The following is a 25209-nucleotide window of genomic DNA, read 5'->3' as shown; positions in this document are numbered from 1 at the left end:
TTCTTCTCTTCCTTCACCTCTCTCCTCTTCCACCTTACACTCTCCGCCATCCTTTCCTACCCTCCCTCCTCTCTCTGTTCTCACTCCACCCCTCCCTTTCATCCCCTCCCATTATTCCCCTCCCCCTCCTTTCTCTACCCTCCCTCCTCTCGCTCCTATAATCCTCCCCCCTCTATTATTTCCTCTCCCTCCCTTTCCTGACTGAGTTCTGTGGACGAAGTATCAAGAACAGAAGACGCTACTGTATTCCTGGTGCAAAACTACAAGATATAGAAGAAGCGGTAGACCTCGTCTCAGACCGCACGGAGCAGGACACACTCTTTGTTTTGCACGCTGGCACGAACAACGTTCAAACAATGTCCACGGAGGAAATTATAGCTGACTACCGACGAGTAATCCGCCGCTTCAAGGAAAAGTCAAGCCACATCATTGTCTCCGGGATTCTTCCGAGAATCAACGCCTTCACAGGCTTCCACAGAAAGGCGTCGAACATCAACAACAGATTGAAGCACCTCTGCCAGGACGAGGAAGTTTCGTTCGCAAGTCAGTGGAATCATTTTTTGATATCCCCGACCTTTTCCGTCCTGACGGTCTTCACCTCAATGCGATTGGATCAGCACGGCTTGGTAGGTTGCTGAACGAGGAGGTACTTTTGTACTCAAAAAACTCCGAGCGCGGGAGGGGCACCAAAGTATCGTAAACAACCAACCAGTAGGGACCGCTCATTACACACCAAGGCCCCCAACAGAAAACACAAGCAGACACCAGACTACTGTGCCTCGAAGTGTTGAAGTCAAGAAGGACATTTATGTCCTATACACCAACGCGCGGAGCTTAATACCCAAACGGGATGAGCTACTTGCCTATGTTGACGTAGAAAGTCCGAACGTGATTGCCATCACCGAAACGTGGGCCACCTCTGACCACCTAATGGCCGAATTCTCAATTCCGGGATACAAGAGCTTTTACAAAAACAGACTTCACAAGAAAGGAGGAGGTGTTATCTGTTACGTCAAGAACAAATACCCTGCCGTGGAAATAACCAAAGAAGACTCAGAGAAATACGACACTGTATATGTTGAACTGGAGACTAGCAAGCACAACAAAATAACGATTGGAACCGTTTACAGACCTCCAAAGCAACAAGCAGCGGACGACGAAGCGCTGTACGAGGAAATTCACACCATAACACAAAACAAACAGTCCGTCATTATCGGGGACTTTAACTGTTCCAACATTGACTGGACCACGATGATTGGAGATCGGGAGGGTAACAGATTGCTCGAAATGTTAGAGGACACTTTTCTTACTCAGATTGTTAGCCAACCGACGAGGGAAAATAACTTATTAGACCTAGTACTCGTGAGTGATTCAGATCTCACACGTGAATGTCAAGTCGGCGAAAAACTGGATGGTTGCAACCATCACCTAATTCGCCTAAAAATCAGAACAGACCATGAACTCACCGAAAACACGTCCAAGATTCCAGACTACAAAAAAGCCAATTTTAACTTCGCTCGTGAGCTGCTAACCCAGACAACTTGGGAACCCATGAACCTCACTCCGGTGGACGGCGCGTGGAACGGCTTTAAGAACAAACTCCTGGAGGTAGAGAGAACGACTGTTCCCATGAAGACAAGGAGAACAAATAATGCCACAAGGACACCATGGATGACTACCCAAGTTCGACGGGCGATTAATTTGAAGAAGAGAAAATACAACTTGCTAAAGGAAAACAGCACTGACGAGGCACGCAAACAGTACCACCAAAGCCTCAGAGCTTGCAGAACACTCATTCGCCAGAGTAAACGCGACTATGAAAAGCATATTGCACGCGAAGCCAAGTCCAACCCGAAAAAGTTCTTCACGTATATAAGAACCAAAAAGAAGACAAAAAGCAATATCGGTCCCCTAAAAGATGAAAGTGACGTACTAACACAGGACAGTAGACAAATGGTCGAAATCCTAAACAGGAACTTCGCGTCTGTGTTCACGGTCGAGAATACCCAGTCCGTACCCGAGAGCCCTACCCCACCGATGGGAATCACTCCCCTAGAAATTGGTACAATCGACGAACGGGATGTGAAAAAAGTACCTAGACAAACTCGAGACAAACAAGTCTACCGGACCCGACGACTTGTCACCCAGGCTGCTCAAGGAACTCAAGCAGCAAATCCTCAAGCCACTCACCGCCATCTACAATCAGTCACTACAACAAAACAAAGTCCCGAAAGACTGGAAACACGCGAACGTAACACCGATCTTCAAAAGTGTGGCCCTAAACTACAGACCAATCAGCTTGACCTCAGTGGCGGGAAAAATCCTCGAGAAGATCATCAGAGACAAACTCGTTAGGTTCCTTGAAGACAACAACATCATTTCCGATGCTCAGCACGGTTTCAGGAACAAGCGCTCATGCTTAACCAATTTATTGGACTTCTTCCAAGGTATCTATGAAAACTGGGATAATCATATCCCCAGTGATGTTATATATCTAGACTTTCAGAAAGCCTTTGACAAAGTGCCACATGAAAGACTCCTCAAGAAACTTAAGTCGGCGGGATTAGGTGACGATCTGACAGCGTGGATCAAAGACTGGCTCACTGAAAGAAAACAACGAGTTGTACTCAACGGACAGGCCTCCGAGTGGCTCCCGGTCACAAGTGGAGTGCCACAGGGGTCAGTGCTGGGACCCATACTTTTCATCATATATATCAACGACCTAGAACTAGGATTAAAATCCAATCTTTCAAAATTTGCCGACGACACAAAGGTGGGTGGGAAGGCCCTCACGACGGCAGACTGCGAAATTATCCAGAGAGACCTGGACCTGATCACTCGGTGGTCGGAAAAATGGCAGATGTCCTTCAACACTACCAAATGTAAAGTAATGCATATCGGATCCAGAAACAGCAACCACATATACCACATGGGTGGCGAACCAATACATGTTGTGCAAGAGGAAAGAGACCTCGGGGTCACCATCAGCAGTGACTTGAAACAAACAAAACACTGCAAGTCCGCCTGTAAGAAAGCCAATACAATGCTTGGGTTCATATCGAGGAACTTCGAATACAAGACGCCGGGAGTTATGTTATCCTTGTATAATTCGTTGGTAAGGCCCCACCTGGAATACGCCGTGCAATTCTGGTCTCCTAATTACAGGAAAGACATTGAATTACTTGAGAGAGTACAGCGCCGCGCCACGAAGATGATACCATCACTGAGGACGAAACCCTATGAAGAACGACTCGAGCGACTCAACCTCTTCACGTTGGAAAAGAGACGACTGCAGGGAGACATGATACAAGTCTTTAAGTACCTGAACAAGCTCAGCAACGTTGATCACTCCAAACTCTTCACGCTACAAACTAACCTGAGAACAAGAAACAACGGAAAAACAATTCAAGCAAAGCGATGCAATACCGACAGCGGCAGGAGTTATTTCTCAAACAGAGTTGTTCGCCACTGGAACAGCCTTCCTGCAGAAGTGGTTAGCGCAGAGACCATCAACTCCTTCAAGAAACGCATTGATCGCCACTTTGCTGCAACGGGTGTGAACTGAACGTTCCCAAGAGTAGGTACACAAGTGCTTTAATCCTTCCCTGCAAGCCACTCCTATGGCAAACGGATTGATTAAATCACTGAACGCAGGCAGCCTAGTAATGAGCCAACAGGCTTTCTGCTGCCTGCTAGTCCATGTTTCCATGTTTCCATGTTTCCTCACCCTACCATCGTCCCACTCCATCCTCTCCTTTCTCTACACTCCCTCCTCTCGCTCCTATAATCCTTTTAAGCCTAATCTTTCCTCTCCCTTCCTCTCCTCCTCTCCCTACCAACAACCCTCTCATCCTCTTCCTTCATTCCTTCCTCTCCCTCCTCTTCCTCCCATCCCACACATTTATTTCCCTCCTCCCCTTCACCGCCTTCCTCTCCCTCCTCTCCCTCACCTCCAGTGCTGTCCTCACCTCCCTCTTTTCCTTATTCTTCCTCCTCTCTCTCTCTATCTCTCTCTCTCTCACCTCATTCCTCTGCTCCTTCTCTCACCTTCTCCTGCTCGCCTTTCCTCCTCTTCATCCCCTCCCCCACATGCTACCAATTTCTTCCCTCCCTTCACCCCGCTCTCCAACTGTACTCTCTCTCACTGCCCCTTCCCCTGTCCACCCTTCTCCGTCCCCGACAGTCCTTCCCACCAGGCTCTCTTTCAACACCGCCTCCCGACCCTGCTTCTTTTCCATTAACTACAACGTAATGGTCACAACTATACTCTCTCCCATTTCCCCTTCCCCTTTCCACCTTTCATCGTCACCAACAGTCCTTCCCATCAGCCTCTCTTTCAACACCTCCTCCCAACCCTGCTTCTCCTCCATTAACTCGGTCCGTTTCCCAAAGCCTCTTCCCTCCTGCCCGTCTAATAGACGCTCCCAGCTTTAATATCCATCCTTCTTCCGCTCCTTCCTCCCTTTCCTCACTGCTCATATCCCTAACCTACTTCTTACTTTTTTCTATCCCCCTTCCTTCCCCTCTTTAACCTCCCTATCCTCAGAGAATAAGCTGAAAGGGGAGATCGGGAAGGGGGTTGGCGTGGTGGGTGTCTCCAGGGTGGCCACAGATACGAGTAGGTATGATCAACGTGCTCCAAAAAATAAGAAATGTATAAGTACAGTTGTGGGCATACACTTTGTCTCTTCCTGGTCTTGTTTCTAATTTCCATTCCATTGACACTTGCTACTATGTTGGGTGAGAATTCATCACGACAGACCCAAGGCAAGTGTGAAAGCCGGGTTACCTTGGCTCACATCTTCCCCAGGCTTTCTGTGAACCAAGCTACAACATTATCATAGAGAGCATAGACGTACTTTTGTTCAACGACTTTGTCGGTGAAAGAGAATAAATAACACAGATGTCGGTGACTATTGAAATCATCTTAGACAGATAATTCAGTGAAAAAGAGTGAGTCCTGATTAGCTCCACTCAGTAGTTCAGTTATTCAAAGTCGTCAGCATGAGAACAAGGCATATCATTGCGTACCCAGACGAAACTTACAACAAAACAGTATTCCTGTAAAAAAAATGATGATTCAAGGAAGGGGCAAGACGGTCCACGGAATAAAGATTTGAGCCGTGAACGTTATAAAGTTAATGAGGAAAGAGTTAGAGGAGCACCAGAGGTGGGGTCAGACCTTCGGACATTACTGGCCCGCTTCCCAGATATGGAGTCTGGCCCATAGCGCCCGAACGCTTTCTTGGTTGGGCCTGGTTATCGGCCCAAGCCCGGCATGGCCCTGCCAAGTATTTATAGCGGCGTTATCTATTCTTGACTAATGCTGCCCCCCGGGAGCTCATTCTTGATTTTTCCTTGGACAGTTCCTCTAGAGTCCGGGTTGACGGGTGGGAAGTCTTAGGCCACTCGGCGGTGACTGAAAAATCCTAGGTAGTAGCGGCGGATTCGAACCCGCATTATCCATCACCTAGGAGAGCATGCAGATGTAGACGAAACAGACTGTGAACACTAGGGCCTGATAAAAATATGTGCGTTATTACCAGCTAAAGAAAACTCAAGGAAATGAGCTCTGTGCAATGAACATGTGCTGCTTAACGACGGAATGAATAAGATTATGGCGAGATGAGTAGGGGATAAAATGCCATATGTAAATCATTTTTGCCCCTGGCTATGATGATATACGTACGGCAATGTCGTTTTACGGGGTTGTTTACAGCGGAAATCGGGAACGGAAATCGGGAACGAATAACCGGATGTGGGGTATGTTAGACGGGAAATCGGATACGAATGTGTGTTCGTTGGGTATGTTAGACGGGAAATCGGGTACGAATGTGTGTTCGTAGGGTATGTTAGACGGGAAATCGGGTACGAATGAGTGTTCGTAGGGTATGTTAGACGGGAAATCGGGTACGAATGTGTGTTCGTAGGGTATGTTAGACCGGAAATCGGGTACGTAGAGGTCGCGAACCAGTTGTACTGGAAATACAGCACGAATGACTGTGTTGTTTGAGTACGAAGAGGTTGTGAAAACGGGCGGAAATACAGTATGGGATGTGTTAGGGTCCGAATGAGGTGATTGATCGGAAAGTATGAATGTTGTTGTTGTGACCGGAAATAGGGTACGAAGAGGTGAGTATCTGCGAAGGATCGAAAAGTCAATGACCCGTCCAATGTTATTGTTTTGGATGGGTAGGAGGGAGGGAGGGATGGGTGGCGGGTTTGGGTAAGATTAGAATGTGGTTCGGCCTTGTCCAAGGTTGAAGAGAGAGGTGGAAAAGAGAGAGTGAGAAAGAGAAGATGAAAGGAGAGAGAGAGAAAGAGAGGAGGAAAGGAGAGAAAGAGAAAGAGAGGAGGAAAGGAGAGGAAGAGAAGAAAAGGAGAGAGAGAAAGAGAGGAGAAAAGGAGAGGAAGAGAGAAGAGAAAAGGAGAGGAAGAACGAAGAGAATAGGAGAGGGAGAGAGAAGACAAAGAGAGAGAGAGAGAGAGAGAGAAGATGAAAAAAGGTGAAAGAGAAAGGGAGAAAGAGAAACAACATGTGAAAATGACTGGATGACTTACCTGTTGGGTCTTACTGCGTGTGAACAAAATGAGAATGGCAAGGAAACTATACGGAGGGATGAAAAAACACTCGTTACAAATCACACACCTGCTTCCGCCCTTCATCCCCCTTCCCCCCTCCCAGCTTCCCATACCAGCTAACAGAAAAAGTCGTTGGACTGGACCCCCCCCCCCCTTTCCATCCTCTTTCCCTCCTTGCCAACCCACAAACTGTAAATCAAAGTCTGTTTTATTTAATATTTTATTTATTAAGTAAACTGCGAGATGTATATGTATACAGACAATCGCATACATAGGACTGGGTATCAATACGCTTGCGATGCAAATAGGTCGTCATCATCGTTATCGACCGCCGGTATATTCTTCATTACCCGAGCGAGCACCTTCTTTTCAGAAGCCAATGAGTCGTCCTCCTCATCACTGTCTATTACTGGTCCATTATTCATTACCGGTTTATTTTTCAAAACTTGTTCATTTTTCACTATACGAGAAAATACACGTTTTTTTCGGAATCCTCGGTGGGGCTAAGTTCTTCGGAGTTGAAGTTCCCAAATCGCTGGGCGTCTTCGCGTCACTTACGTCTACTCCTTTCTTCATATTTTCTTTCCTTTCATTTCCTTCCTTCTGCAACGAGGTCTTTTCATTTGGTTTGAGGTCTTTCTCATTCGACGTTATCACAGCGTGGTTTGTCTTTTCCTTTAGAGTGGATGAATTTCCTGTCTTGTCCTTCCCAGGGAGTGAAGTTGGTTTCTGGTGGTCTGGCGAAACTATGTCGATGGTAGCATCGAAGAACGAATCTGTCTTCTTAGGTGAGGCGTCGGGGGAAAGTAGTTCAGAATCACTGAAGTGAATCTGACGAGCGACGCCATTCATATCGACCCCAGAATCTTCGGAATCGACAGTTACGACAGGTTGGTTTTTCCTCTTGAGGTCAGTCTCGCCTGCATCACTCTGATAGTAGTTGATATTAATCACCAGCCCACCTGAAAAAGCAGGAAATAATACGTTCATAGGTTATACAGGGATTTTTTTTTTCATCGTGTCATCAGGAAAACACACACACACACACACACACACACACACACACACACACACACACACACACACACACACACACAAATGACCTCTATTAAGACAAGACACACGCGCACACACACACTCATGAAGAGGTAAGCATACATGAATACGTTCATAACTTACACACACAGTATATGCATGGATATATCAGAAAATAATCAAATACTTACGAACGTCTTTAAAACGTTAAGTTTTCCTTGCTTTGTTAAAACAAGCCTTACCGAAACCACTGGTTCGAGTTAATCTTTTTGCGGGATTCATACCGCCGTCGAAGGTACAGGTAGCTCTTTTCAATGAGTGATGCAGTCCAGTCTCATCGAGTTTATATAGGGACTAAAATAGGTTCAAAATAGAAGTGAATAGTCAGCTCACCTCCTATATTCACCCCCCCCCCCCCCATCCCCCATGCAGCTGTTGTGTCCTTCACTCTCATTTTTTATAATGCGTTTCTCTTTCGACCTCCACGTGGTCCGACATCGCATATTTCTCGTTGGCAATCTGCTTTATTTGCATATATACAGAATGTCCTTTTGCAGTTGGGCATTCTAAAGAGACGGTAACTCAAATGGGTTATTAATTTGTCGTTATAGAGAAACTTATTTTTTAAATGTCCCGTGTCCATTGCATGACACGTTTTAGGTCGTAATTACTAAATAGCAGAAATACATACTGTATATACCGCACACCAGGATTCGGTATGCTAGCCGACGCACCGTGATATTCGGACGAGTTTGTATATAGTTTTGTAAAGCAGATGAAAGCAAGCTCGGATGTAAGTTATAGCTGTCAAAGTATCCTATTATGCTTGATCCATTATTAATATATACATTTATCCAGTGTCCAAGTTGTTGAGTAGAAGAAGCTTTAGACTTCTGCGTAAGAAGAATAAATACGCAAGGTTTTAACCTGGTTTCGGAGTATTGGAGTAAGTCGCGTGTTCGTTCCTCTGTATGGCAACCTAGAAAAATTGTTCTGTCACCTAACACTCCTGTGAGACCTAGTTCTATCTCATATGCGTTCATATTGACTTATGCACGCACAATGCACCTCACGTGACGATGACTGTCTATTTCTAGTATACCCGTGGTCTCCGCAAAGAACATGACAATGAGATTTTTACTTGACCCCTTTTTAAAAGCTGGATTAATTCGTAAATTTCCCGATCTTTCAAGAGGAATTCCATTACGCACATCTTCAGGTACAAAGTTGAAAGCACATACGGTTCTTCCTGCCTTAAAGGCGTGGAAAAGTAGTGTGTTACCCGTTTCTAAACCTAGCGATTCAATGGTAGTGTAGAACAGTCTCGTGGTGTGATGTGGAAAGTCACTTCGAATATTATATACCGTAGACTCATTTGTGGTAATGTGAACCTGAGAGAGGTCAGCGTGGGTAAAATATAAACCATTTTTCTCAAAGGAACCTTGTAAACTGTCCATTCCCACAATTGCCATACAAATGCTCTGTGGGATAATTTGTGCGAAGGGTAACTCGGCTACAAGACTCGTTTGATTTACACCTAACACATACGTTTTATACAATGTCCTATTATATGTATATTGCATGGGTTTCAACATCAGAGAATGGTTGAGTGACTCCAAGGCCGCCGAGTGAGGGATGACGCGATAAATTCAGAGACGGGCCGAGTTAGCCTTGAAACGAAAGCCATCACCCGGTTGATGTGTATTTAGGATCCAATTTTGGGGGGCTAATTCCAAGCGTACTCTCAGGTCAACTGAATCCAATAAGTATGAATCAATGCTGGCGATGTCCATGAATATAGGTCCTGTTATAGACATACCATGTTCTTTACAGGACGAAATTATTTCTTTCGCACGTTTGTTTCCCCTTATAAAATAGTCTTCATCATATATATCGACTATCCCCTTTGCATGGTCATAGTCGCGATGGTAGAACGCAGTTTGTCCTATAGAATCGAGTTTGTCCTGGGGGAGTGACGTAATCATTTTGATATAACTGTGGTAATTAAAAAGGGGGTTGGATTCGACCATTTGTTCATTAAGATAACACGTGCATGCTTTGAAGATAGTATTTGAGAGATCGTTAGCAAATGCAAACTGATCAGAGTCTTCAAATTCTTTTCCGTCCTCCTTCGACACACTGCACTGAAGGTCGATGGTTAGGGTAGAAAGGTCGAGAAATTGACCCGGAACTCCAGCTACTCTAAATTCTATGTAGTTATCTGTAACGCCGTCATTTCCCCACTCCAAATTAATGGGGAGGACGTCTAACTTATTCCTCGCCGCGATGGAACTTTCTATTAATCGTGACTTTGTCACGCGTGGAAAAGACTCGGTGACTGTGGCTGTGTATTCCTTAAGAGGGGTGGAGACACCCCCACCTTGTACGTTTACTCCGTAATCGCTCATCTTCTACGTTAAACTACAGGAGTATTGCTAAATATGTCGTTTTTATAGCATACCCTAGCAACCTTACGTCGCAGTTGCCTTTTTCTCCCCGTTTTCTTTTTCTTTTTCCGTCGAATCGTTCTTCCACCTCCACGGGCCACTCGTTTCCCCACACCCTTTAACGCTGTTAAACCCCTTGATTTTAAGGACTCGCGGAGTCGTCTCCCCTCTAAAACGTCGTCTATAACCCTTTCAGTCATTCGGTATGCTTCTGGAGCGACATTCCGGATCAGGAAAGGTATGGCTTTCTTAGCAAGACCACTCAACACAGTGAATAGTCCAGCGCGTTGTATTGGAAGAGGCGGAATAAATACGCTAATATCTTTTATCCCTGCACCTCTAGCATGACTCTTAGACAATAGTGTGTCAAAGTCATGACGCGTGGGGGGGATGAAAGCTGTCTTCGTGACTGCTAGATGAAGAATAACATGCAGTCGTATAAAGTCGCGGTATTTATTTAGGACGAATGTGGAGTAGAAGCGTCATGGTTTTCCTTTTCCCAAAGTTAATCGGTCTACCCTTTTGATCTGTAACCTTAATGGCTATAGAGTCTATGATTGATTTATTGAGGGGTTTATACGCGGGTTTATACGCCGTTTGGTTATAAGCTCGACCTCCCGTTGTCTCCATGGTTCTCATTTCGAGTAGTTTCACATTTTGTCCGCTGTATCTAGTCGGTACCACACAATCAACATAAAACATGGCGAAATCGACCCCTCCGTCTGCTCGGGGTGGGAAAGGCGCGGGTACCAGCGTGACTTCGTCCTCATATATTACTTCCGGTCCGTAACTAATATACTTAGGCGATTGGTCATACCCTAATGCTTGGGCTGTTTTAGAACCATATCTAAAACCCAGATGACAGAAATGATTATCGCTCGTACAGGTTCCCTTACGAACAAGCAAGTCTACCCTTTGCATTGTTTCGTTATAGTTAAAAAACACGTCAGACTCAAAGTATCGTGAATACTGGTCCTTCATATTTTCATGAAAGGTCTGTGCCAGCTCATAATTTAATATATCTATCAAGTTCCCTGTATCACCAGCCGCGATGTTAACCTGTGGTACGTAGGTATAAAGTAGATAAGAATTCCTGGGTTCTTTATGGAGTTTTCCCCAGATTTCAATCCTTGAAGTATAATCGTCTTCTGATATACCGTAATACGTTTTAGGGTAAAGACAGTTTATCATGCCCACTTCATATTCCTTATTTGGATCGAGTTGTATAGGAGGATTAATTCTATTTTCAAAGTGGTTGGGGGCATTTTCCGGGTAAATATCTCGACTCCCTAAATTACTGAGATACACGTAGTGTTCCTCCCCTGCCATGTTTTTTTTTTTTTTTTTTTTTTTACGTTGTTTCCTATTGCGCCGGTAGGCATCTTCCCGGTGGGGCCTGATGGTCGGCCCAAGGCTTCTTCCAGGTTGGGCCTGATGGTCGGCCCAGCCCGTTCTGGCGCAGGCGAGTGTTTATAGTGGCGCCATCTTGCATTGGCTCATGCTGCCCCCCGGAACTCGTTCTTGATTCGCTTGGACGGCTACCTCTCGAGTCCGGGTTGATGGGTGGTCTTCAGGACAGCATGTGGGTAGTTTTAAGCCACTCGGCGGTGACTGAAAAATCCGAGTGGTAGCGTGGGGATTCGAACCCGCGTCGTCCATCACGCGGTGAATGTGGACCCAGTACGCTACCAGTTCGGCCACCGCCTACCCAGGATACTAAGTCACTCATTCAACAGATTCAACTGAATCTGTAGAACCGCGATACCGCTTGTTTATACCTCTGGCGGACTTCGGTGAAGCAATGTGAGGTGCATATACATCAACATGCATCACCTGGGACGAGGCCGCAGAAGCCCCATCAGAACCTGGAGGTAACTCCACAGAATCACAGGACAAAAGGGAGAATCTATTCTGGGACGTAGTAACAGTAGCTTCAAAGGGCCGGGAGGATACCGTAGACGTAGAGGACACCAGAGCAGCGGGCTGGCAGAAGAGCGAGTGCCTAGCGATGAGGTGTACGTCTTTGCTCCAGTACCGGCCTTCTGGTGGTAGAGGAGTTCACGGCGCGCACTACCAAGGCTGATAAACTGACTATTTGCAAGTTGCAAAATATCCTGTTCCAGGCGATATCGTGGGCACTGTCTGGAAGACAACCGGTGAGCATCCTGGCAATAGAAGCAATAAGCATCTGACTCACATTCCGCCGTGGAGTGTGAGGCTAATGCAGAACAATTACCACACCGAGAAGGCTCAGTGCAGTATTTCTTACCGTGACCATACCCGTAAAATGAAAAACACTGTAGAGGGCGGTCAACAAAAGTCTTTACCCGAAGACGGAGGGGGCCAATACTGACACGGTCAGGGAGGGTAGAACCAAAAATGGTGAGAAGTATCATGTTAGCTGAACCCTTCATCTTAGACACCTTATGAACAGAACTAGGGCACATCCCAAGTATTTCCTCCTCAGAGAACTCAAAGGTCATTATTATATATACTGCCTTTACTATAATTGAAGGTATGGTGTGCTTTGACCGTTTCAAACATGCTGTCAGCAGGGCATGGTAGATGTTGCAGCATTTTAGCTTGAGTAGTATCTTTAGCCCTGACTAACACTCCCTTCCCATACTTTTTCAGATTCCCCTCAGGGATCGTGCCAATTTCTTTGGCGAGGTACCTAGCAGCATGAATTAAGTTGCCACGCCCATTCCTATAGTATGCAACAAACCAACGAGGGGGAGGGACCTGGCTGTCCCTGGGAGTTGGCTCTAACAAAGCGTCTTTAAAGAGATTGTATGCCATTTCAATATTAATGTGTCATTCATAATAACACCAGTACTTGTAAGCCTTCAACGTAGCAACCTTCCCCACCCCACAGCCAACACCCCCAACCATTACTTGTCTGTCTAACGTGTAGTGCCAAGCCTCAGTTCGTATGTCATTTCAATATTAATGTGTCATTCACATAATACCAGTACTTAGTAAACTTTTAACGTAGCAAGTTCCCCACCTCACAGCAACACCGTGGCCACAGCCACCACCCCTAACCATTATACCTGCCTGCCTAACGTGTAGTGCCAAGCCTCAGTTTGTATGCCATTTCAGTATTAATGTGTCTTGTTCATATACTCACAGTACTTAATAAGGAACCTGTCACACCTTAACGTTTTAGAGAACGTATGGCTAGCGTATGGTAAACATGTTAAACGGTGGCGTACGCTGAACTCTTCGTTTTTCGGCGCGTTGTCGACGTATGCAGAGCGTATAAGACAACGATCGGGGAACGTACTCAGCGCGTGAGGAACGCTGTCCATTATACTAATGAATACAACGCGTGAGGAACGATCAGAGAACGAATGATAACGATCGCCTAACGTGCCTTTAACTTATCCCCAGCGTATGCATAACGTACTGGCCACACGCTGGCATACGTCGAGAATTTTGTGCATGCTCAAAAACTTCTCGCTGTCCCTGCGTACGACGACGTACGGCACCGTACGCCACCGTACTTCAACGTACCCTAACGATGGAGCAGCGTACCCATAACTTATTCAAGCGTATGCTGAGCGTGTGCCACCGTTTTCCGTACGCTAGCCATACGTTCTCTAAAACGTTAAGGTGTGACAGGCCCATAAGCTTTCACCGCAGGAAGCTTCCCCACCCCATAACCACCCCTCCACAGCCACCACCCCTAACCACCCAACCGTTACTTTCCTGCATAACGTGTAGTGTCAGTCTGTTCATAAGCCATAGTAATAGTATGCACTTTTGGTGCTCGCCTTAAAGCAGAGTCTACTGGTCAGGGTGCTTGTGTATATTTGAAATTAAATGTATGCTTCCAGTTACTAATGATTAGGGGTCTTACTTAATATCTAGGCGCCAGGCTGTTCCATGAGTCCACCACTCAGAAAAAAATTAATGGCTTCTGAACATAAGAATATTAAAAGCTAAAGGGCAAGTACATTTAAGTACATACTAGTTATTTTCGAGTAATCAGTTCTGACATGGATTCAGAGTTTGCATGTCCCCACTGTAATCATGTATCTAGGTCTATTAGAAATTATGGAAATCATTGCCTGTTACATTCAAATGAATACAGAAGAGTTATCAGTTGCCCATTAGGGGGCTGCAGACGGAGGCTTTTCTCATATACAGGGCTAAAGGCTCATATATATCGTGACCACCAAGAACGAAGGTCAAAAAATCATGAAAAAAATTTGGCTTTGAGTCTCCATATGAAATTACAGTGTAAAACGCTGCTGTGCCAACACGTTTGTGATGGGATCAAAGATTTGTTTAATCATTTAAGACAGCACATGGATGACGGCACCAGGGTTCAGTGCCCATTTAATCAGTGCTCCAAAATGTTCTCAAAGAAGACCACATTTAGTGTACATTTAAGTAGATATCACAGATATCAGACAGTTAAGGACCTGCCAAGTGAAATGATCTGCTCATCAAATTCAGATTTTTTTGGTGACATGTCGCTAAGCTCGGGGGATTCCACTACAACAGAAAATGATATTCCATAGGCCTATGTGAAGGGACCAGTGATGAGGAAATACAGACCACAGATGATGAATTATTTATAAGAAATCTTGCTTTGTTTTATTTAAAATTGTTGTCAAAATACTTGCTGCCATCATCGGTTATTCAGTGCATTGTGGAGGAATTTCAAAATATTCACTCACTTGGGTTTTCTTATTGCCTGCAGAAACTTACCACTTCATTGAAGCAGCTTGACATTCCTGAACCAAAAATTGAAGAAATTATAAATGGCATTGAAGAATCTGATATATTTTCTAAGTGTAACAGTGGACCATTAAGATCTAATTACAGTCGTAATAAATTCTTCAAAGAGACCTTTAATTACGTTCAGCCTCGGTGTCATTATCTGGGAAGGAACAGTCAGAACAAAGAGTGCACCTATCAATATATTCCAGTACTTGAAACATTACAGTGCCTTTTTAAGGACGAGTCTGTTTTCAAAGAATACATATTAACATCAGAGTACCAAGATCAAGCACACGGTGACTGTTATGTCAGTGATATTACTGATGGGCTTGCGTTTAAGAGTAATGGACTATTTGAAAGTTATCCTAACTCTTTACGGCTTATTCTTTATCAAGATGCTTTTGAAATATGCAACCCTTTAGGGTCAAGTAAGAAGAAGCACAAAATTCTTGGGGTTTATTTGACGCTTGGCAATTTTCGACCTCATCTTCGCTCTGTTGTTGATAATACCCTCTTAGTTCTCCTGTGTAAAGAAGTAGACTTGGAGCATTTTGGCCATGATAAAATATTTCATGATTTAGTTGAAGATTTAAAGAAGCTAGAGAACAATGGGATTCAGCTACATAATGAAACTGTGAAGGGGACACTGTATTGTATTACAGGAGACAACTTGGGGTCCCATGGTGTAGGTGGCTTTACTGAAAATTTTAGTACAGTTGAACACTTCTGCCGGTACTGTACCATCACCCTCACAGAATTTCTGAGTGACCCTGTTTTTGTTGGTACACAGAGAACAGTGGAAAATTATAATGCAGCAATAAGGCATCTTGAACAAGAACACATTGTTTTGAATAACATTAATGGTATTAAATTTAATTCTGCTTTCAATTCTTTGAAGTATTATCATGTTTGTTCATCTGGTCTGCCACCATGTTTAGGTCATGATATTTTTGAGGGTGTTGGAGATTATGATTTAGCCATGATTCTGAAGAATCTCATAAATGTTAAAAGATGGCTAACGTATGCAGAACTCAACCAGCGTATAAATTTGTTTCCTTATCTTGGTACAGATGCTGCCTCAAAGCCATGTCAGGTGAATGTTTCTGGGGGTAGACTAGGTGGTCAAGCAGCACAAAACTGGTGCTTAATAAGGCTGTTACCTGTTATTATATGTGATGTTGTAGGAACGAAAATGTAGATGATCCAGTTTGGCAGTTGTTTCTTTTACTGCATGATATCGTGGAAATAGTATGTGCCCCAAAGATTAAAGACTCAGACATTGCATATCTTTCTATACTCATCGATGAATATCTAGAAGACAGGCTATCATGTTTCCCGGACGAGAAACTTAAACCCAAACATCATTTTTTGAAACACTATCCGAAGCTAATTTTGCAGTTTGGTCCATTAATACACTTGTGGACACTGCGTTTTGAAAGTAAGCATTGCTATTTCAAAAGATGTATTAGAAGTGCCCAGAATTTCAAGAATGTCTGCCAGACAATGAGTGAAAAACATCAATTATTACAATCCTATAAACAGGCCAGCCCCTATTTTCAACACAGAGTAGAGGTAACAAAAAGCATTCCTCTAATTTCAGATACATATAATCAAGGTATCCAAACAGCCATAAAGATGTGTCAGATTGCTGATAGTGCAGAAGTTAGTCTGGAAGTAGTAATAAAAGGCAGTCATTACAAAAAAGGGCACTATGTTGTATTAAGTAAAAGTGAAAATGGCTTACTGTTTGGAGAAATTCAGTTCATTATATTGAATCCTTGTACACAAGTATACTTTTTAGTGCAAGAATTTAAGTCACAGCTTTCAAAAAGCTTACATGTATACACACTATTGCACAATTCGACACCCACCTCATTTCAATGTATAGTCTTCAAAATTGATCAGTTATGTACCTCTTAATGGCTACAAGAAAGGAAAATCACTATTCATCCCACTCAAACATACCATATCTTCATAAGACATTGTTTAATGAGTAAGGTAAGTTGATGAAAATATTCATTGGGGACACCAGATTTTTATGGATTATAATATTGCTCACACACAAAAAAAATTGTGGCATACTTAGGAATCCTTGAGAGTAATACAATGCCCTATACTGATCTGTATTCTAGGCAGTAAAAATGTATGGAGTAATGGAACATGATTAGAAGGACGCAACGAAAGATTAAGTTGAACTGGAAACTGATCGTCAAAGTTCCGTACAAAAAAACTGAGACGTGGACTTGAATTGGTGGTACCCAAGGACCATGATGGGTATGAGGCTGATGATAGTGATAGTGACGTGTGTAGTACAAGTAGTCGAGACACACTGATTTTGGGCCCTGTTGAGACAGGTAAGTGTCAATTAATAAAATACTATGTATTAGTAACGGTAACTCTTGTACAGTACTCCCACTTACAACACACTTTGGACAGCACAATTCACGTACACCACTGAAGCCCCCCCCCCCAAAAAAAAAAGTAAAAGTACAGCACACACAGGTGCTGCACAGAATCGTCTTGAATGGTGCCTCAGGTCTGAAGAGTGCATCCTACTACTGTACAGGACAACTTAGTCCAGCACACAGCTCTTCGAGCATAGATTGAAGGTGGCTTCACATGAGGTAACTTTCGATACTGACTAACACTGTTACATGCTTGCGGGCAGGTGCTCCCAATTATGATTTTAATGTAATATCATCACATGGATAGGGCAACATTGCTGCCACAAAGGATTGTTTTGGCCATGATGTTGGTGGAAGTGCAAGGTAAACAAAGGAGAGAAACTCCTCATTAGAGTTTTAGGATTATTTTCTAACACCCATCAATTTTTTTGTAAGATATGTTGTTTGTGTAGATATTTTTTGATGAAAAAAGATATAAAGCAGACTTAATATAATACTACTATGTACTGTGCTGTACATGAGGGTACTGTACTTGCTTTATGAAAAGTTGTATAGATTATAAATTTACAAGTTTGTATAAAAGTATTTATATAATTGTTCATTCAGAAATATTCGTCATTGGTAAAGTTCTGAAAATACAGTAAACCCCGCATGAATTGGATATACACTTTTCGGATATCAGATCTCTTAGACACTTTATGACCCTTGGACAAAATCTGGATATCCCGGATTGTAGTTAATCATGTGTGTGTCAGAGTTTCTGGTGCCAACCAGATGCCTTACGCTGAAACTCTATAACTGGGAATGGAAGCAATTTGGACACCTGTACTTAAGCAGTACACAATGACTTTAGGTGTCTTAAGTGTATGAGAAAATTGATGATTTAATATTACAGTAATCCTCGATAACCAACAGGGCCTCTGACGTCATGCCATATCTAAAACGTAGGTTATCTCGATCCATTTTCAGTGTGATATTGGTGTTGGTAGGTTGCTGGATGATGTTCAACGGTCCCCATTTTCAATGTGATAAGGGGGTAAGTTCCTGGACTGTTGGACAATCCCAAATTTCACTGTGCTGGGATTTCAGGAGACTGGTTGTGGAGATCTGGGCAAAGTAGGTGGTTGCATGAGGCAAACAATGTCAGATCTGTGAGGGTTTTAGTAATTTACTCAAAAGTGTGTGTAGTTCCAGGGAAACAGTGCCAGATATATAGGGTTTGTTGTAATTTGAAGGTGTCGGTTATGTGAAGCGTCGGTTATCGGACCGTCACTTATCGAGGAATTACTGTATTTCAAAATGATAAAACAGTGAAATAATAATGGGGGTTGGGGGGGTCCCAGAAGACCTGGGGTTTTCAGTAGTAAACAGACTGGAAACAGCCCATCGGATATCTCAGATTTTTGGCTATCTCGTATCTGCTTTTCCTCTGATTAGTGTGACTTATGCGGGTTTACTGTATACCTCAGAAGTGAAACTAAACAGGACTATAAATAATTTGGGAACCTCTTTACACAGTAGACCGTTGACATAACACAAATTGGTATAAAATGTTCCATATAAAGTGACGTGTAAATTTAGGAGTCCAAAATCTATTGAAAACGAATCCTCACTAAATTACGAGAGTTGAATTTGTCGCTCATTTTTCCTAAACACCCCCGTTGTGCTAAGTAAGACATGCACCCTTATTTCAGTACAACGTGATATTAGCATTAAGCGAACTTTCCTGAAACCTATCTCGCGTTATATCGACGGTCCACTGTATTATCATATCCATTTTCTTATGTACTCTTCTTCATTCTAGTACTAAATGCTAAATTACTACTTATTTTTTTGCATTTTTCGTTTTTTATCTTTTTTTTTTTTTGTCATCAGAGCTGTGAAGTATGGAGGAAATCAAGAATGCAGTTCAGAGTATTCTTCCCAATCTTCTTCCACAAGTACTGGAGGAAGCGTGTGAACACCTTATAGGTTTAGGTGTTGAAACAGAAGATGACCTAAAGTATGTTAAGTCATCTGATCTTCCGATGCTGAAGGACATTCAAGTGCGGAAACTTATTCATAACTGGCAACAAGGTACAGAATTATTTTAAGCTAAATTTTCTTTAATTTTTGCAGCAGATGTGGGTGTTATCTACTCTTAACATTTCATGAATTTGTCAGAGATAATATACCTTATGAAATAAACAGATACATGCAAGAAACAAAAACGCCCCAAAACCCGAATAACTTGGAATCTGAACACTGTTTCTTTAACTCTTAGAACTCAAACGCAGCCGATGATGGCCATAACATATAGGACTGCTCTTAACTCGTTTGTTTTCACTGGCAGAAAAATTTGCTATTAAATTTTTGCCATCAGCACTTCTCACTAAGGTCAATGCAGTTATAAATACTTTCATTTATACACTGTATTTACTTTTTTGACACTTTGAGTTTTGAGGTTTGACTGTACTGCCCAGGAAACTTAAGAGGCATCATGTTATATAGGTTTTCTTTTTAATTAAATTTCAGGGTCCACACCATCTCAGACATCACAAGAGACTGCTTTATCAGACACATCTATAATATCTGAATCGGTTTCACCACCTTCAACCTCAGAGGAAGAAAGAGAAATAGCAGCAAATTTACGGCCTGGTGTAAATCCTGTTTGGGCAGATGAATTTGAAATACCATGGTCAAAATTTTCAAAGAAAAATCTAATGACATGTTTACAAAAGAGGTTAAGACCTAAACCATCAGCAAGAAGAGAGATGGTGAGAATTCTAGTTGATGAAATAAGTAAGATCTCTCAGAAGCCAGGTAAAAGGTCACTAGCAACAATTGCACAAAAGATTGTGAAGACATATCCTCAGTCTTTCCTAGATGAGATTGAAGGCACTCGTGTTGGTTCTGGTTATGATTCCTTCTGAAACAATTGCAGTCACGGTTTGACAACATAAATAGAAAATCTGACAGTAACTCATTCAAAAGGAAAGGTAGAAACTCCCTTGTAATGGAGGAGGAAGATGCTGTGAGAGCTGGTCCAGTCACCAAAATATACTTGCATGATAAGTATGGATGCATTAATTATATGCCGAGTGATTACCCAGAGGGGGAATCAGAAACAACACAAGAAGATAAGCAAAGCTTATTAAAACAGAAATACAAAGAAAAACTTCATGATGAAGTGGAATATCTGATGAAGGATACCTACTTTTCTCAAAGGCAAGACATCATACAAAGGAAAATGGATGTTCTTCATTTAAAAATAGAATGGCCTTATTTATTTGAGGCAGCAGGAATGTTCGTTCATTTTATGGAACTCACTGGCATTAACATAAGTGAAAAAGTAGAGTCTGCCATTGCTAGTAAGGGAGCACGAATTCTAAAATGGATAGAAGAAGAACCAAACATGAATATAAGGAGAATTCAACAGGAACTTGTGGAGGCTAAATGCTCTGTTGATAATGGCAATGCAGAGGTAGCAGCTATGATCTGTGCTGCTATGTCTTACCTAAATGAAAAAGAAGACTCTCTGTATGTATGTGTAAAGGTTAGTTTTCTATATTAATAGTTCAAGTTGTATACAAAAGTAAATACCATACTAAACTGATGATCTAAAAAATTCCAATATGATCATACATTGTGTGCCTCTAACAATGCGTAGTAGTACAGTACTTTGACAGCTGAGTTCTGGGAACTGGAAGATTTTAACCCCTTGAAGTGAACCTTCTCTGTGTTTGTTCGTCCATCTGTACCTGTGCGTCGCACCGAGTACCTGTCTGTCTCCATGCACCTGTATGTATGTCTTGCCATTTTGTCCGTTTGCATGTATCTCTGAACTCTTTGTGCCTATTGTGCTCTATGTGTTTGTGTTGTTCTTGTAGGAGTAATTTGTTATATGTTCCCTAAGTGTGAAGGCTTTCATTTATATTTATTTCTGCTTATTCATTTTTCAGCCAACTGCAGCTAGACCTGAATTGGAAAAGGACCTTCCCAAGACACCATGTTTAATAGGCTTTGGTAAGTTAAGCTTGGCTGATATTTACCAATATTATCATGAAACCTAGCTTTTATTTTTATGGATAATGATATGCAACCAAAGGAGGTTTAGTGCTGCAACCCTTAACAGTGTAAATTGTGGTAGGAGTACACAATTTTATGGCAAAAATATTGAATAATTCAGTTTATGGAGGTAATTTTGCATATAGATGGATAATATTGCTTTTTTCGGGGGGGAAAAAAGGATACATTCAGTAGAATGATGCTTAGGGTGAGTGATGAGTGCTGTAAGGAGAGAAAGCAGGCAAAGTTAATTATATTGCAACACCCTACAGACTATACAGAAGAGAGGTGAAACTATTATCATTATTTTGATTATTTTATTATTATTATTATTATTATTATTATTATTATTATTATTATTATTATTATTATTATTACATGATCTTTTGGGACAAAGGCTGGAGGTGGAGGAGGTTAAACATCTAAAAGCAGTTCCGTCTTAAGCATAGAAGGGTGGACGGAGCGGTTAGGATGTTAGAGGTGTATCATAAAATTACAAGAGAGGCATGTTAATTTTCTTTATTACATTTCAGGGGCATCAAGGTTGACGGCAACCAGATATATGTTGTCAATTGATGGTGTTGTTGTCACTGACCATATCGCAACATTTACTACTGGGCTGGCTATGCTGCTGGCCTCCTACTACAACTTCAATATAATGTACCCTGTTGATTCTGCATCGACACTGGAGTTCATTCAAAGGTAATTATTTTCTTAAATGGAACTTAAGGGTAAAAATGTCTAGAGGGAGGCGGGGGCCGAATGGATAAGGTGGTGAGCGTGGGGTCGGACTGATGTCTATGCATGGGTTCGAACCCCACCAGTGCCACCTTGAAACTTTGTGTCATACGCCGAGTGTCGTAAAATCACCTACATGTCACCCTGATAACCGAAATCTAGTTGCACATGCAACAAAGTTGAGTTCGGGGAGGGGGGGCATGGGTTTCTAAAAGTGTCACTATAAAATCCTTGCCTCCACCACTACCGGGCTGCCCTGAACGACATCAAAGGACACATAATGCCTACCGGTGCACACAGGCTAGAACAAAGAAAAAAATTCCATTGTTACCTGTCAAGAAATCATAATTTTCTTCTAAAATATCTTTACGGTATTCTTTTGAAACTGAGTAGATTGTTAATGAGCAACATCTACTTCTGTGGTATGCAGTTATAGCTTACATATTAAATTTAGTACATAGTGTTGTTAAGGCTGAAGAAAAAATTCCAGTATTTACAACACGTATATTTCTGTCTATCATTGCAGATGCTTTGTTGGCATCAATCCAGAGCGGGGCAGCAAGATTGAAGTAAAGAAGCACTGCAAGAGACGCACCCAAGTCCATCCCAGAGTTCTGTCCCTGATTAATGCTATTGCTGATGTAGAGTGGAGGTGCTAAATCCACAAGGTAATATTCATTACTTCTGAAAACATTTTTAATCTTTAATAATCTTTTGACTGCTCCCATTAGGGGTCGCTACAGCGAATCGCTGTTCTCCAACGCGCTTGGTCTTCTGCGTCTTCCTGTGTCACGCCCACCACTTGCATGCCTCCCTTCACAGCATCCATAAATCTTCTCTTTGGTCTCCCTCTCTTCCTCCTGCTGGGTAGATCCTTGTCCAGCATCCTCCTCCCCACATACTCCTTGTCTCTCCTCCTGACATGTCCAAACCACCTCAGCCTCGCCTCTCTTGCTTTGTTCCACAACCTGGCGTACGTGTGTTATTCCTATGTCGTAATCATTCCTGACTTTATCCATCCTCGTCACTCCAAGAGGAAATTGCAGCGTCTTCAATTCCGCTCCTTCCAACTCTGCCTCTTTGTTATTTTTTGAAAAAGTTAGTGGTACTGTTTCCATACCGTACAGCTTGGCGGGTCTCACTACTGTTTTATTAATCTTCCCTTTTTTTCTTGCGGAAACCTTGCTGTCACATATCACTCCTGCTGTCTTTCTCCATCTATTCCATCTTGATTAAACTCTCTTCTTTACCTACCTACCACACTCTCCATTACCCTGTACAGTTGACTCTCGTTTAACCGACCCCAACGGGACCGGAGAGTGGTCAGATAAGTGAAAAGTTTGGTTGAGCGGGTTAGAAATAAAAAAAAAGCAAAAATTTTTCTGAAATTATTTATACAGGCTCTACAGCACCTAAGCTGCCCTATGCACCCCCTGAAAGTATAAAATATGGATTAAAAAAATAAAGAAAGAAAGAAACCTACCTTTTTTCCCTCTTAGTACACTGCATGGACCTAAGGCAAGCAAAGGGCCGGGGTGGTACAAATGTACCCTCATGATTCCTAGACAGCTGTGTATTGTGTAATTATTTGTGTTGTTTGTGAAGTCTTAAGACAAATAACAATTAAAAAATTGGTTATCCGACTTGCTATCCAACCCCTCAAGGGTCGGATAATCGGAGGTCGGATAAACGTGAGTCTACTGTACCATGAACCCCAAATATCGGAATTCGCCAACTTTGCCGTCTTTACACCTTTTAGCCTGTTGTCTCCCATTACCTCCGTTGAGACACGTACTCAGTCTTTAATAATGCTCATTATTTTTTCCCAAGAAATTGTGAAGCACTTCATAGGATTTGGTTAACTGAAAGTAGCCTCCAGGAAGTTCATGTACATTTATGTATTTCATTCATTGATTTACCATTTGATTTTGCCCAGAATCTCCTCCTATTGCTACCACACCCAAAATTTATTTGTTGATTTATAGCTTTTATAAGAGGTGTTATAGTGTTACCACACCAAAAATTACTTATTTTCTTATAAATTTTATTAGCGATGTTATGAATACGTAGTGACAGTTTGAAATTGGTTGTATGTTTGTGACAGTGGAAGGGGGCTGGTCATTCTTATCTGGAAGCTTAGTGGGTCTTTTCTTTAGTCAGTTTTCTTCAATATAAATAAACATCTTGCCCTGTAGTATGTACCTAGCTGATATTCATGTAATATTACGTGTTCAAGAATCAAGACAGCAATGCCAATTTTGTTTCATGTTTATATCTTGGTCTTAATTATTACAGGTGCTGTCAGCCAGTGGAGGGGAAGGAACTGGAAGGTGATAGAAACTGAGCGCTACTCGACTGTATCAAAGTACTCTCCATGCCTGATGATGCACAGTGTAATGAAATGTCAACAAGTAAGTTTTTTTTTCTGGAATGGTCCTTTGTAATGAAACATACACACACACACACACACATATATATATATATATATATATATATATATATATATATATATATATATATATATATATATATATATATATATATATATATAGTGTGTGTGTGTGCATGGATAAATATAATATTTTATGGTGCTTTAGTTTTAAAACTTTGCTCGGGTAATTTCTCCTTTTACCTCATTCAGATTCCAAAGGCTAGATTATCTTTTTCATGTGAACACAAGGAAATAAGCATTTAACAAGCCTGTCAAATAGGCATTCCTGGCATATGATAAACCTTACATTCCTTTAATGCTTCTCTCTTACCTTAAGAATGGTGATTTTATTTTTGTGTACTTTGGCTCAGGTGGAGTGTTTCCCTACAGAGATAAGGAATATTTTTGTACTTCTGTGTCCTGCCAAATCAGGTAGATATGTGATACTCAAGATCTGTTAAGAAAAGTATCGTTCATATTAAAAAAAGGTTCTTGAAGTGTAGCCGTCGATGTAAGTTATTCTAAGTACTGAATTTTAGTTTTAGTATTTTATTGTGTATATAATAATATTGTTGGTAAATATTCAAAAGCCTCGTAAGCGCTGAATAGTCAGCTTTCCGCAGTATATTCATTTTAAAACGATTGTCATGAAAAATGTTGCTCTTGATTTAGGATATGCAGTCAAATGTTTTTGGTTGTCATTACTGTAGGAATTGACACAAATCTGTATTTGCTGCTTCACATGATAAGTTGTATACAGTATTGAACCTTGATATATCTAATTTGGTCTTTA

At 42.1% G+C, this 25209-nt stretch overlaps 1 protein-coding gene and 1 pseudogene across 2 annotated transcripts in view; one reads left to right on the top strand and one right to left on the bottom strand.

Moving 5' to 3' along the window:
• Positions 1–24440, top strand: part of LOC126983162 (uncharacterized) — a 33447-nt gene extending 9007 nt beyond the window's left edge. Inside the window, exons 2-6 of one of the 2 annotated variants that reach the window (XR_007735566.1) lie at positions 19076–19276; positions 21142–21205; positions 21781–21949; positions 22512–22653; positions 24281–24440. Coding sequence is in view for 1 of the 2 variants with exons in the window: in XM_050835654.1 (XP_050691611.1) it covers positions 20196–20735; positions 21142–21205; positions 21781–21949; positions 22512–22644 (906 nt within the window). In the remaining variant the exon portion in view is untranslated. Of the gene's footprint in view, positions 1–19075; positions 19277–20188; positions 20736–21141; positions 21206–21780; positions 21950–22511; positions 22654–24280 lie in introns of those variants that run through there. The other variant, XM_050835654.1, reaches the window with a different exon arrangement.
• Positions 8507–10298, bottom strand: LOC126983161 (uncharacterized; annotated as a pseudogene).
• Positions 24441–25209: the final 769 nt, after the last annotated feature.

The sequence above is a fragment of the Eriocheir sinensis genome, chromosome 53, assembly GCF_024679095.1.
Source record: "Eriocheir sinensis breed Jianghai 21 chromosome 53, ASM2467909v1, whole genome shotgun sequence".
Classification (NCBI taxonomy): Eukaryota; Metazoa; Arthropoda; class Malacostraca; order Decapoda; family Varunidae; genus Eriocheir; species Eriocheir sinensis.
The sequence above is the reverse complement of the archived record's forward strand: the minus strand, read 5'-3'. Positions and strand labels throughout refer to the sequence as shown.